General features: G+C 45.9%; 1 protein-coding gene across 1 annotated transcript; it reads right to left on the bottom strand.

Annotated features, from left to right (window-relative positions):
* Positions 1 to 264: 264 nt before the first annotated feature.
* On the bottom strand, positions 265 to 14,544 carry LOC126159963 (uncharacterized protein FLJ37310-like). The gene is made up of 2 exons (XM_049916773.1): positions 14,301 to 14,544; positions 265 to 491 (listed from the first exon to the last, which is right to left on the bottom strand). Exons 1-2 carry the CDS (start codon positions 14,542 to 14,544, stop codon positions 265 to 267), a joined length of 471 nt encoding a protein of 156 aa, XP_049772730.1.
* Between the last annotated feature and the right edge of the window lie 281 nt (positions 14,545 to 14,825).

Raw genomic sequence — 14,825 nt, 5'->3', positions numbered from 1 at the left:
CCGTCCCTATATTGACCGACCAAAAGTACAGGCATGGAACTCCATCGGGCAAACTGACATGCAGCACCTGTATAACAAAATGCATGCATGTTTGTATGCTTTCACTCAACATTGTGGCGGTTATGCCGGCTATTAATGTACCAACATTTCACGTTTGCAATGGTTTATCTCGCCCTTACACTAACAAAAAGTCACTCCTGTCCAGGAGTAGCAATCGCGAGCAAAAAACATTCACCCGTGTATCCTAGCCGCTAGAAGCCGACCTTACAGGAGATGCCCTGAGGGACGCAGTGAGCTTCCGCCCAGCCCCCAGGGCCGAGCACCTTCCCGGCTGCAGCCCTCGGCGGACGTCTCCAGTTTCCCGGAAGGGAAGACGACCCTGGGGCTCGATTCCCCAGGGCCCCGGGAAGCGCCCGCCTTGGCTCCGGAACCTCTGCATCGCCTCAGGAAGCGGCGCGTCTCTGTTGTTGGGTCTGCGAGCGCGCCGCCACCTATAATCAGGAAGGCTCTCTCCATCAGCAACAACACTCGGGCCCTCTGCGCACTCCAGGCAATTGGCTTCCCTACAGTGCAGCAGAATTAGAATGGCGAAAGCATTCGATTGTGTTACTCTTAGTTTGCCCACTGCCGTAATTTAAAAATGCGTATGAGGTTCCTTAACAGAATTCATGAACCACTATGCAGAACCACAATAGGCATATTTGGCGAAATCAATATCTGGACAAACCTCAGAATCAAATGCCTGAGCTGTAAAATGAAATGCGTGTTGAACCACATTCTTGAATAGACTAACACGTGCGGAGGCATTGTACCCAGACGCTTGCCGGGAATATTGAAGCCTGAGCTGTTACACTGCGGCAGACAGCGTGTTATGAACAATAGAACGCATTTTCATTATGAAAATCCTATTTCCTAATTTAATGTCGAAGTCACTGCAGAAAGTGCTTATAGAGTCTGTTATCATTCATTCATAAACTCGTATTTATATTGTCAGAAGGAATATATGTCCAAAGGCTGTGCGTATTTTGTTGCTTTTGGCGGAATGATCATACAGTCAGTGTCTTTACTCACAAATGAATCATTTACAACTGTTGTGTTCTTGTGAGAAGCCCAAGAATCACAAAGTGGTATACACTTCTGGTTATTTGCGACAACAAGCACGAAGGCGTATTTTAAATGATCTTTTGACATTTTACCACTTGCACTAGCCTCCAAATGTATGTCTGGGTGAAGACTGTCTTCCATAGGCTTTTTAAGTTTCGGGCCGAAAGTTTTTTCTGACGACAAATACACAATTCTTCTGTTCTGTGTCCACTCATTGAGGGTGCAACATCTATTGTGAGAGTTGTATTGTGTGCAGACTGGACCAAGGCAACCATTGATTTTTCCGCTTTTTTAGATAGTGTCACACCAGTGTTCCAAATACAGTGTGGCTGCACCTGGGAACTTTCAGTTTTCTGGTTTATTTCTTCGAGAGAATGGGCTCCAGCCTGGCGAATATCTTGGTCTTCCTGTGCACCTGTGGTAGTCACGATGTTTCTGCGGCACATTCTGTACTCCTCCTTGAGAAGTCCTATGAAAGCTACAGAACATATAAACTTTGTTTGCCCAATTTCTCTTGCTTTTTGCATTGTTCAAAATTTCAGATGCCGACAATGGACACATTTTCCTTCATTCCTTGCTACGTCAAACTGGGATAAAATGGTTCAAATGTCTCTAAGCACTATGGTACTTAACATCTGAGGTCATCAATCCCTTAGACTTAGAACTACTTAAACCTAACTAACCTAAGGAAAACACACACATCCATTCCCGACGCAGGATTCGAACCTGCGACCGTAGCAGCAGTGCGGTTCCGGACTGAGGCGCCTAGAACCGCTCGGCCACAGCGGCCGGCCAAACTGGGATAGAATGTGTTGTTTCATCCCCAGTTCCTTGGCTGCCTTGTCTCCTCAAAGGGGATATTCATTACATATTTTACTTTGGCGTTCGATTTGATTTTTATACATGGACGTCTCTTCAGTAACGAGCTGTAGATCGCAGCCTTACGTAAAGATGTATGATAATCGTTATAAATACGTTGAAGTCAACAGTGGAAAATTTTTTGTAAAATGCCAACAGTAATGGATTTCTTTCCTGGTGAAATTCCGTAGTAATTAGAACTGTTATCTTCTCTTTGAGGAGCACTGTTCCCAGCACTGCAACTAACACTAGGGTCTTGAACACTATCGCGTTACCGTCAATGAATTCGTTTTCTTCATCCACTGTTCTATCCAATGTAACTCAGTTGAACAGTGAAATGAATCCAGAATGATATTTTCACTTTGCAGCGGAGTGTGCGCTGATATGAAAGTTCCTGGAAGATTAAAACTGTGTGCCGGACCGAGACTCGAACTTGGGAAGTTTGTAAAATAGGAGACGAGGTACTGGCGGAAGTAGAGCTGTGAGGACAGGGGGTGAGTCGTGCTTGGATAGCTCAGGTGGATGCCGGTACGGTAACTCAGCGTGTTCGGTCAGAGTGTTAGCTGCCCTCTATAATAAAAAACTGAGTTAATGGATCAACGACGAACTGAAACGGGTGTCTTGCGACGTCCGTCCTGAGCAGATACAACGAACAAAATTAGATTTTAAAAAAATTAAAAATAAAAAAATAAAAAAAAGATGGTAGAGCACTTACCCGCGAAAGGCAAAGGTTCCGAGTTCGAGTCTCGGTCTGGCACACAGTTTTAATCTGCCAGGAAGTTTCAGTCAAATGAATGTTCAGGTTTCTGAATAATCAGTTCTACAAAAGTAACTGCGAAAGTATCATCATCCTGCCCTACACCGGCTCCCGTTGGATAACGCCTTCTTAACTTTGATGCCACAATATTTAAAACTGTGCAAACATTATTGGTTTCTTTCATTTTTGCTGTATTCGTGTTACAATATTGACACACGCGTATTAAACACGTCGGCTGCTTCTTGAGGTAACTGATTGACTGGCGTGTTGATCTCCCTCGCCCCCCCCCCCCCCTCCCTCCTCCAAGATTGCAAGTGCTGTCCTGTACAAACCAAGAGAAACACGATCGCACCCCGTCGCAGACGTGATTATAAATGTGACATTGGTCTGTGTACAATTTTTTAAATTCAAATTCACGTGGCGCTTCCGCTGGCAACTCATTAGTTTAAAGGGGCGCCTTCAGACTGTAAGTAGGCTGTTTAGGTTTTTATGTTGGTAACGCCACGTAGCGCTCTATATGAAAATCACTGACTGTGACGTGTGAAGTCTGTGGCTCGTTTGCATTGTTGGAATATTTGCTATTGTAGTGTTGGGCAGTTGGATGTGAACAGCGCGTGGCGGTGCTCAGTTGGAGGTGAGCCGCCAGCAGTGGTGGATGTGGAGAGAGAGATGGCGGAGTTTTGAGAGCGGACTATCTGGACGTGTTTCCACCAGAAAGAGTAAATTTGTAATACTGTATATCATGAACTGATATACAGGGTGTTACAAAAAGGTACGGCCAAACTTTCAGGAAACATTCCTCACACACAAATAAAGAAAAGATGTTATGTGGACATGTGTCCGGAAACGCTTAATTTCCATGTTAGAGCTCATTTTAGTTTCATGAGTATGTACTGTACTTCCTCGATTCACCGCCATGATTTCATACGGGATACTCTGCCTGTGCTGCTAGAACATGTACCTTTACAAGTGCGACACAACATGTGGTTCATGCACGATGGAGCTCCTGCACATTTCAGTCGAAGTGTTCGTACGCTTCTCAACAACAGATTCGGTGACCGATGGATTGGTAGAGGCGGACCAATTCCATGGCCTCCACGCTCTCCTGACCTCAACCCTCTTGACTTTCATTTATGGGGGCATTTGAAAGCTCTTGTCTACGCAACCCCGGTACCAAATGTAGAGACTCTTCGTGCTCGTATTGTGGACGGCTGTGATACAAGACGACATTCTCCAGGGCTGCATCAGCGCATCAGGGATTCCATGCGATGGAAAGTGGATGCATGTATCCTCGCTAACGGAGGACATTTTGAACATTTCCTGTAACAAAGTGTTTGAAGTCACGCTGGTACGTTCTGTTGCTGTGTGTTTCCATTTCATGATTAATGTGATTTGAAGAGAAGTAATAAAATGAGCTCTAACATGGAAAGTAAGCGTTTCCGGACACATGTCCACGTAACATATTTTCTTTCTTTGTGTGTGAGGAATGTTTCCTGAAAGTTTGGCCGTACCTTTTTGTAACACCCTGCATATATGATGACTTTTGAATATTATTAAGGTAAATACGTTGTTTGTACTCTATCAATATCTTTCATTTGCTAACTATGCCTATCAGTAGTTAGTGACTTCAGTAGTTAGAATCTTTTATTTAGCTCGCAGTATTGGCGCTCGCTGTATTGCAGTAGTTCGAGTAACGAAGATTTTTGTGAGGTAAGTGATTCATAGGAGGTATAGGTTATTGTTAGTCACGGCCATTCTTGTGTAGGGATTATTGAAAGTCAGATTGCATTGCGCTAAAAATATTGCGTGTCAGTTTGGAAATGATCAGAATAAGCAAAGAGAGAAATGTCTGAGTACGTTCAGTTCTGCTCAGCTGTTTGAAAATCAAATAACGTAAGAGGTTTATCAGCACAGTAATTCATAAAATTTTCTAAGGGGACGTTTCAAGACGTGCAGTGCCACCTTTCTTCTGTGGCCGACTACCACCACCTGTGGTACAGAAGCGCCACTGCGCCAGCACAGGCGGTACGTTGCTTCCAACAGCGGCCACCACAAGACGCCATTCTGTGGCGCTGCTGACGGTCCAAGCAACGGGTATAACGCCGCATGTTAACAGTCGGGTCGTGAAGTGTTGGGATTGCTGCTGACAATGTAGTGCGTTCGTGTAGGTCAAACTGTTGGCTAGATGGAAGTCAATACAGATTTCATCTGTGAAGCTCAAAAGCATCTATCGTTAAGCGACAGGGAGTGTGAGGGAAATTCAGACAAACGGCAGAAAATTAAGCTTTTCATTGGAAGTTGCAGGCAAACGTTCTTCAGAGAAAAATACGATTGGTGAGCGTCAGTCTCGTTTCTTCCCGTTTGTTTTGGGTCTGTTGACATGTCATGTAACACACAAGTACTCAAAGTGTCCTCAGCTCTGTATCTGACTCGATCACAAACAAAACTGTGCAACACACAACACGTTTTTGTAATATCTTAAGCAAATTCTGGGGATACATTTGAAGGCTGATCAAAAATTCTGCGCTACTTACCAATAACGCAAAAAATACACGTAACATATTTTCTAGCGCTACAGAGACTGTATCTGAAAACTTTGAAAAGAAATTGTCTTCGTATTAACGCAGTGAGAAATATGACATACCGAAACCTTAATCATAATAGACTGGCAATTCACACAGTACAGTAAGTGTTTAAATACAGGTGTTAAGACTATTAAAATATAAAAGTGAATGAAAAGTCCGCTGAACCTGTGTTTATTATAGTCATTTAGAGACCCACAAAACCGGTTTCGCAACCTTTAAGTTGCGTCTTCTAGTGCGTATAAGTGCTACATCTATGGTATAGGGAGTTGTTACACAATGCCACAGAGGAAAACCATCTCAGTAGCTAGACGGCAGCCACCGCACTCTCTCCGACAACATACAGGGCACCTCGTAGCTTGCGTTGTCAGCTGCTACGATTATTATTATGTTGGTGACAAACAAACATAAGCGTGTCGGCTTTCGGACCCAGTACTTTCCTGGATAACATCTACGAGGGGCATTGTCTGTTGCTTAACACAAGCCAACAGGATCATGTTATAATCGGTAGTGTGATGAGAATTCACGATTTTGGAAATTTGTGGTAAGGTCTTATGGGACCAAACTGCTGAGGTCATAGGTCCCTAAGCTTATACACTACTTAACCTAACTTACCCTAAGGACAGCACACACACCCATGCCCGAGGGAGGACTCGAACCTCCGACTGGGGAATTCACGATTTTAACGCAGACTGGACATTCATCAATGATCATCCCTTTTAACAACTGAGGAGGGCTGAGAACTTTGCCCAGCCACGCCAGCTGTTACTCTGTGGCATTCTGTAAACGAGAAGATACAACTTAAAAAGTTGCGAAACTGGTTGTGTGTGTATCTATTCGAACTGAATAAAGACAGCCACTGCGGATTATTGGACTTTCCATTTAGTTTTATATTTTGACAGTTTTAACACCTGTACGTAAACAACTTTTGTACAGTATGAATTGTTACTCTATTATGTATAACTATTTTAGCTGTGGCTACCACTCTTTTAAAATTATCTGAAACTTTAATCACCGGTCATTACCACAGTGAAGTAATATCAGTTTTCGTTCAGTTCCTTGTTTTGGGGAAATTTAGTTTGATTGTCAAATGACGTCTTATGAAGCAATAAATTCTTGAACACAGACCTGTTTGGGGATCCTCTATTTGCTCCTTTGTCAACGAACATGAGTCTGTGTGTGTTGGGAATCAAAGTGGCCAGCAACAATATCGAGATAACTTTTTTGTATGACAAGTATATGTTTACCATTTGTAGCCGCCACAAAGTTGTGTAAATTGGCTACCTTTTTAGTAAATCTTCCTTCGAGAAATAGTGGCACCTAGAATTTACTTTTAAATTACTTCTGTTTGATTTTCTTGGTCAGTAACAGAAATGAAAGAGAGGTACCGTGCTCAGCAGACTCCATGATGGAACAAAACACGGCGACATGGTAGCAGCGGCAGACCCAAGCGACGACAAACGAGCCGCTTCTCTTCCCAGTAGCGCCGCTCCGCTAAGTCTTATTGTCTACACTCGCAAATAATCCGATGGTTACAACCTTCTGAGGAAGGGCACGAAGTGCCTCAAAGCTATTAAGAAATTATATTTCTTTTTGTACGAGGGTTGACTGAAAAGTAAAGCCTCCACCTTCGTAACCCTTCAATAGTTGGCAGCATTGGTATGCGGCAGGTACTGGCTTGTTTCGTAGCCTCTTCTCTACAGCTCCACTTGGCGGGAAGCCTTAGCATTGAACGGTTGTGTTGTTTATTGTTAAGTACGGAAACTTCCACAGACGGTGGTCAACACGATTTAAGCAACTTGCAGTCATTGAATTCTTGACAGCAGAAGGTGTCACCCCAAAGGAGGTTCATCAGAGAATGGAAGCAGTTTATGGTGATTGTGTTGATGTGAGTACTGTGCGTCGTTGGGCGAGTAAGTTTAAAGATGTTGAGGCGGAAACATCTGACCTGCGTGACAAACAACAGGTTGGACATCCTGTGACACCAACCACCGAGTTTCACAAGCAAAATGTTGCAGATTGATTCAGGACGATCGTCGTATCACTCAGAGAGAAACTGTGAGCACAAATTGGTTCAAATGGCTCTGAGCACTATGGGACCTAACTTCTCTAGTCATCATTCCCCTAGAACTTAGAACTACTTAAACCTAACTAACCTAAGGACATCACACACATCCATGCCCGAGGCAGGATTCGAACCTGCGACCGTAGCGGTCGCGCGGTTCCAGACTGTAGCGCCTAGAACCGCTCGGTCACCCCGGCCGGCAAACTGCGAGCACAATCGGCATTTCACAAGAACGTGAACGTGTGGGTCACATTACTGCGTTGCCTGGCAAACCACACACTTCACGTGCCACCGCAGCAAAACTTAAGAGACTGAATCTCACCACCGTACGGCATCCTCCATACAGTCCAGATTTAGCACCGTCTGACTTCCATCTGTTCCTGATAATGAAAGACGATCTGCGGGGACATCATTATGCTTCTGATGAAGACGCTGAGAGAACTGTGAGACTGTGGTTGCGGAAACAGTGTCGGCGTCTTCCGTGACGGCTTCAGAAAACTTATTCATCGTCGGCAGAAATATATCCAATTGGCTGGTTACTATGTGGAAAAGTGAATATTGGTAATTAAAGATCACATTCTAAGGATTATTTCTGCGTTTGATTTATTAAAATATTCCCATTCAAACCCAATTAATGAAGGTGGAGGCATTACTTTTCATTCATCGGCCAGAGTGGACGAGCGCTACGGTCGCAGGTTCGAATCATGCCTCGGGCATGGATGTGTCTGATATCCTTAGGTTAGTTAGGTTTAAGTAGTTCTATGTTCTAGGGAACTGATGACCTCAGCAATGAAGTCCCATAGTGCTCAGAGCCATTTGAACCATTACTTTTCATTCAACGCACGTAGCTGGTTGCTGATTATTATTGTATACAGAGGCGCACAAAAGTATTCAGGCACAGGCCACATGGGTATCACACGGTCAATTGTCACTGGTGCATACACAGAATGTGAATCTGCGTGTGTGCCATAATGTAGGGAATATGTCGAAAGACGTCGACTATGCGAATGTCACCGTACCCTCTACCTGGTTCGATTAGTTCTATATTACCATCACAGGCGTGTGTTTCACGCGGTACAGAAGTAATTAGATACCGCGCCGTTTGACAAAGTAACCGCAGTCTGAAGGCACGACTTGGCGGAAGCAAGCGGTCAGTGTACGCAAGGCAGCTATCTCGTTCTACAGGAAAGCACAGGTCTCGTCAAAAAAGACCAACGTACCGCAAAAAAAAAAAAAAAAATGTTCAAATGTGTGTGAAATCTTATGGGACTTAACTGCTAAGGTCATCAGTCCCTAAGCTCACACACTACTTAACCTAAATTATCCTAACGACAAACACACACCCATGCCCGAGGGAGGACTCGAACCTCCGCCGGGACAAGACGCACAGTCCATGACTGCAGCGCCTAAGACCGCTCGGCTAATCCCACGCGGCCAACGTACCGACTTACCCCGTAAAGGTAGGGATACGACAGTGGAAGAGCGAAGGCTTGTTGTACGGCTTCACAGGGAGGCAAGTGCATATGCAGAAATAGGCAAGGTCGTCAACCGAAGCCGAACAACTATATTTAGTATCGTCCAGAAATGGAAAGAAGAAAAAACTCTTGTCAGTCGTCCACGACAGGGGCGTCCTCAGAAACTCACGAACGGGGAGACAACAGGGAGATAGTTCGAATGGTGTAAAACGGCCCCTGCTACAGCGGCAGAACTCGCAGAAGGCGTTGGTACCGAGCTTAGAACAGTGCGCAGATGCCTGAACAGTGCTGGTTACAATGCCACCAAGCCGTAAACCGTTCGTCAGTAAGTGTAACGCAAAAAAGCGGATGGCTTTTGCAGAAGAAGGATTGATCTTTTGGGAAATGTTCTGTGGAGTGATAAATGCAAATTTACTTTGAGCCTAGTGGATGGCCGCAGTTTAGTGTGGCGTCAAGCAAACACAGGGTGGGAGCCCAAAAACATGCAAGCAGCCTATAACATGGAGACGGCAGTGTGATGGTGGGGGATGCATGTCTTCCTGAGGTGTTGGCGAGCTTGTCTTTACTGAAGGCACCGTGGACAAATTTGTGTATCTCGATATACTCAAACAAAATCTGACGGAAAGTGCTGCGAAGTTGGATCTTGGAGGTGACTTTTATTTCCAACAAGACAATGATCCTAAGCCCACAGCGGAAATTGTCAAACTGTAGATCCTATACAACACGCCTCGTCGTCTCATTACCCCACCGCCGACTCCGAACCTCAATTCCGTCGCAAACAGCTGGAAGGAACTGAAAATGGGACTACAAAAACGACATGTGACAAGTTTGACACATGTGCGTGCATTGTAAAGGAAGAATGAATGAATATCGGTTCGGATATAACGAAAAAGGTCGTTTATTCCATGACACAAAGACTGAGGGCTGTAATACAGGGAAAGGGACACATTAACAAATACTGACTGCTGAGGATCCGAACACTTTTACCCATTAGACTGTGTATTTAGATTTTCTTTTTTTTATGTAAGGCATGTTTTGTTACTTGTTGTTATTCATATATTCAGACTGACAAACACTATGTGATCAAAAGTATCCGCACACCCCCAAAAACATACGTTTTTCATCTTAGGTGCATTGTGCTGCCACCTACTGCCAGGTATTCCATATCAGCGACCACAGTAATCATTAGACATCGTGAGAGATCAAAATCGGGCGCTCTGCGGAACTCAAGGACTTCTAACGCGGTCAGGTGATTGGTGCCACTTGTGTCATACGAATGTACGCGAGATTTCCACACTCCTAAACATCCCTAGGTCCACTGTTTCCGATGTGACAGTGAACTGGAAACGTGAAAGGATACGTACAGCACAAAAGTGTACATGCTGAAGTCGTCTGTTGACTGACAGAGACCGCCCAGATTTGAAGAGGGTCGTAATGTGTAATAGGCAGACGTCTATCCAGACCATCACACACGAATCCCAAATTGCATCAGGATTCACTGCAAGTACCATGGCAGTTAGGCGGGAGGTGAGGAAACTTGGATTTCGTGGTAGAGCGGCTGCTCATAAGCCACACATCACGCCGGTAAATGCCAAACGACGTCTCGCTTGGTGTAACGAGCGTAAACGATGGACGATTGAACAGTAGAAAAACGTTGTGTGGAGTGACGAATCACGGTACACAATGTGGCGATCCGATGGCAGGGTATGGGTATGGCGAATGCCCGCTGCACGTCTACTGCTAGCGTGTGTAGTGCCAACACTAAAATTCGGAGGCGATGGTATTATGGTGTGGTCGTGTTTTCCATGGAGGGGTCTTGCACCCCTTCTTGTTTTGCGTGGCACTAACACAGCACAGGCCTACATTGATGTTTTAAGCACCTTCTTGCTTCCCACTGTTGAAGAGCAATACGGGGATGGCGACTGCATCTTTCAACACGATCGAGTACCTGTACGGCCTATAGCAGAGTGGTTACACGGCAATAACATCCCTGTAACGGACTGGTCTGCACAGAGTCCTGACCTGGACCCCACAGAACGCCTTTGGGATGTTTTGGAATGACGACTTCGTGTCAGGCCTCACCGACCGACATCGATACCTCTCCTCAGTGCAGTACTCCGTGAAGAATGGGCTGCCATTCCCCAAGAAACCTTCCAGCACCTGATTCAGCGTATGCCTGAGAGTGGAAGCTGTCATCAAGGCTAAGGGTGGGCCAACACCGTATTGAATTGCAGTATTACCGATGGAGGCCACCACGAACTTGTAAGTCATTTTCAGCCAGGTGTCCGGATACTTTTGATCACATAATGTATGTACACTACTTGCAATTAAGATTGCTACACCAAGAAGAAATGCAGATGATAAACGGGTATTCATTGGACAAATATATTATACTAGAACTGAGATGTGATTACATTTTCACGCAATTTGGGTGCATAGATCCTGAGAAATCAGTACCCAGAACAACCACCTCTGGCCGTAACAACGGCTTTCATACGCCTGGGCATTGAGCCAAACAGAGCTTGGATGGCGTGTAAAGGTACAGCTGCCCATGCAGCTTCAACACGATACCACAGATCATCGAGAGTAGTGACTGGCGTATTGTGACGAGCCAGTTGCTCCGCCACCATTGACCAGACGTTTTCAGTTTGTGACAGATCTGGAGAGTGTGCTGGCCAGGGCAGCAGTAGAACATTTTCTGTATCCAGAAAGGCCCGTACAGGACCTGCAACATGCGGTCGTGCATTAACCTGCTGAAATGTAGGGTTTCGCAAGGATCGAATGAAGGGTAGAGCCACGGGTCGTAACACATCTGAAATGTAACGTCCACTGTTCAAAGTGTCGTCAATGCGAACAAGAGGTGACCCAGAGACGTGAAAAAAACGGCACCCCACACCATCACGCCGGGTGATACGCCAGGATGGCGATGACGAATACACGCTTCCTATGTGTGTTCACCGCGATGTCCCCAAACACGGATGCGACCATCATGATGCTGTAAACAGAACCTGGATTCATCCGAAAAAATGACGTTTTGCCGTTCGTGCACCCAGGTTGGACGTTGAGTACACCATTGCAGGCGCTCCTGTCTGTGATGCAGCGTCAAGGGTAACCGCAGCCACGGTCTCCGATCTGATAGTCCATGCTGCTGCAAACGTCGTCGAAATGTTCGTGCAGATGGTTGTTGTCTTGCAAACGTCTCCATCTGTTGACACAGGGATCGAGACGTGGCTGCACGATCCGTTACAGCCATGCGGATAAGATGCCTGTCATCTCGACTGCTAGTGATACGAGGCCGTTGGGATCCAGCACGGCGTTCCGTATTACCCTGCTGAACCCACCGATTCAATATTCTGCTAACAGTCATTGGATCTCGACCAATGCGAGCAGCAATGTCGCGATACGATAAACCGCAATCGCGATAGGCTACAACCCGACCTTCATCAAAGTCGGAAGCGTGATGGCACGCATTTCTCCTCCTTACACGAGGCATCACAACAACGTTTCACCAGGCAACGCCGGTCAACTGCTGTTTGTGTATGAAAAATAGGTTGGAAAGTTTCCTCGGTCAGCACGTTGTAGATGTCGCCACCGGCGCCAACCTTGTGTGAATGCGCTGAAAAGCTAATCATTTGCATATCACAGCATCTTCTTCCTGTCGGTTAAATTTCGCGTCTGTAGCACGTCATCTTCGTGGTGTAGCAATTTTAATGGCCAGTAGTGTATTACACATTTGTAAAAAATAAAATATATGTTTTGAGTTGTTGTTGTTGTTGTCTTCAGTTCTGTGACTGGTTTGATGCACCTCTCCATGCTACTCTATCCTGTGCAAGCTTCTTCATCTCCCAGTACTTACTGCAACCTACATCCTTGTGAATCTGCTTAGTGTATTCATCTCTTGGTCTCCCTCTACGATTTTTACCCTCCACGCTGCCCTCCAATGCTAAATTTGTGATCCCTTGATGCCTCAGAATATTTCCTATCAACCGATCCCTTCTTCTAGTCTAGTTGTGCCACAAACGTCTCTTCTCCCAAATTCTATTCAATACCTCCTCATTAGTTATGTGATCTACCCATCTAATCTTCAGCATTCTTCTGTAGCACCACATTTCGAAAGCTTCTATTCTCTTCTTGTCCAAACTATTTATCGTCCATGTTTCACTTCCATACATGGCTACACTCCATACAAATACTTTCAGAAACGACTTCGTGACACTTAAATCTATACTCGATGTTAACAAATTTCTCTTCTTCAGAAACGCTTTCCTTGCCATTGCCAGTCTACATTTTATATCCTCTCTGCTTCGACGATCATCAGTTATTTTGCTCTCCAAATAGCAAAACTCCTTTACTACTTTAAGTGTCTCATTTCCTAATCTAATTCCCTCAGCATCACCTAACTTAATTCGACTACATTCCATTATCCTCGTTTTGCTTTTGTTGATGTTCATCCTATATCCTCCTTTCAAGACACTGTCCACTCCGTTGAACTGCTCTTCCAAGTCCTTTGCTGTCTCTGACAGAATTATAATGTCATCGGTGAACCTCAATGTTTTTATTTCTTCAAAATGGTTCAAATGGCTCTGAGCACTATGGGACTTAACAGCTAAGGTCAGCAGTCCCCTAGAACTCAGAACTACTTAAACCTAACTAACCTAAGGACAGCACACAACACCCAGTTATCACGACGCAGAAATAATCCCTGACCCCGCTGGGAATCGAACCCGGGAACCCGGGCGTGGGAAGCGAGAACGCTACCGCACGACCACGAGCTGCGGACTTTTATTTCTTCTCCACGGACTTTAATACCTACTCCGAATTTTTCTTTTGTTTCCTTCACTGCTTGCTCAATATACAGATTGAATAACATCGGGGAGAGGCTGCAACCCTGTCTCACTCCCTTCCCAACCGCTGATTCCCTTTCATGCCCCTCAACTCTTATAGCTGCCATCTGGTTTCTGTACAAATTGTTAATAGCCTTTCGCTCCCTGTATTTTACCCCTGCCACCTTCAGAATTAGAAAGAGAGTATTCCAGTCAACATTGTCAAAAGCTTTCTCTAAGTCTATAAGTCGGCTTCTACCAGTTTTTCCATTCACCTGTAAAGAATACGCGTTAGTATTTCGCAGCCGTGGGTTATTGAGTTAAAAACACATTTAAGGTTTACTTCTCTGATTACTCCCCGTGCCTGAATACTTTTGTCTGCCTCTGTAAATAAACAAATACTCACACTTCCGCCTACCGAAGTATTTCGAATTGCTGCTGGAGTACGCAGTGCATTGCGGAAGCGGGAGTGACGTGGGGCGTTGTTGCTAGCGGTGGCCGACGTGTGCCGTAAGCGCGTCCGGACTGACGCAGCGCTTCCGCTTCCCCGACTGACGGGAATAGCGCGCCACATTCCGGGAAGCGCCGAAGCCGGCAGTAGGTGAGCGCGCGACGGAAGTGCAGATCCGTGCAGACCCGCCCAGAAAGCGCCGGTAGTTTTCCGAGCGGTCACCGCGACGCGCTGCGCGGCGTCACCTGAGGTTGCGTCGCGTTGCGCAACGTGACGTCGACGTGCTCGGCGCACGGGCGGCGGCGGCGGCGGCGCAGAAGCCGAGAAGCGCGCGAATGCGGCGCAGTTTTCCGAGAGCAGCGGCGGCTGCGCGCGCGGGGCGCACACGTGCTGGCGAGGTTGCACTTTTCGTTTAACATTGCGCTCCATGTGTCACACTCGCCACGAGTCTTCGTCATGACGTCGCCGTCTTGCAAGACGGTTACAACTCAACATGTCACAATGGCTCGCGATTTTCTCGGCCGCGCTGCTTTCTTGCCGACGCTCACAGAGCCCGTCATGATCTTCAGCAGTTTCCTGCCCCTGGCTGGGTCTGTGTGGAGTATAGGCCTCGCCATCTTATCCTGTTTTTCCACCATCTTTCTGTGTTCATTCCGGAGTCCTCGTCTCTTTTTTTCAACATTCAACACACTCCTCCACATCTTTCACCC

The sequence above is a fragment of the Schistocerca cancellata genome, chromosome 2, assembly GCF_023864275.1.
Source record: "Schistocerca cancellata isolate TAMUIC-IGC-003103 chromosome 2, iqSchCanc2.1, whole genome shotgun sequence".
In the NCBI taxonomy this organism is placed as follows: Eukaryota; Metazoa; Arthropoda; class Insecta; order Orthoptera; family Acrididae; genus Schistocerca; species Schistocerca cancellata.
The sequence above is the reverse complement of the archived record's forward strand: the minus strand, read 5'-3'. Positions and strand labels throughout refer to the sequence as shown.

Bases quoted from the DNA above. Each gene is read 5' to 3' on its own strand.
- LOC126159963 (XM_049916773.1), bottom strand. From the start codon at position 14,544: ATGGAGCGCAATGTTAAACGAAAAGTGCAACCTCGCCAGCACGTGTGC. The intron at 492-14,300 runs GTCTGCACGGAT...TCCTGATTATAG, and splicing joins TACCGGCGCTTTCTGGGCGG to GTGGCGGCGCGCTCGCAGAC.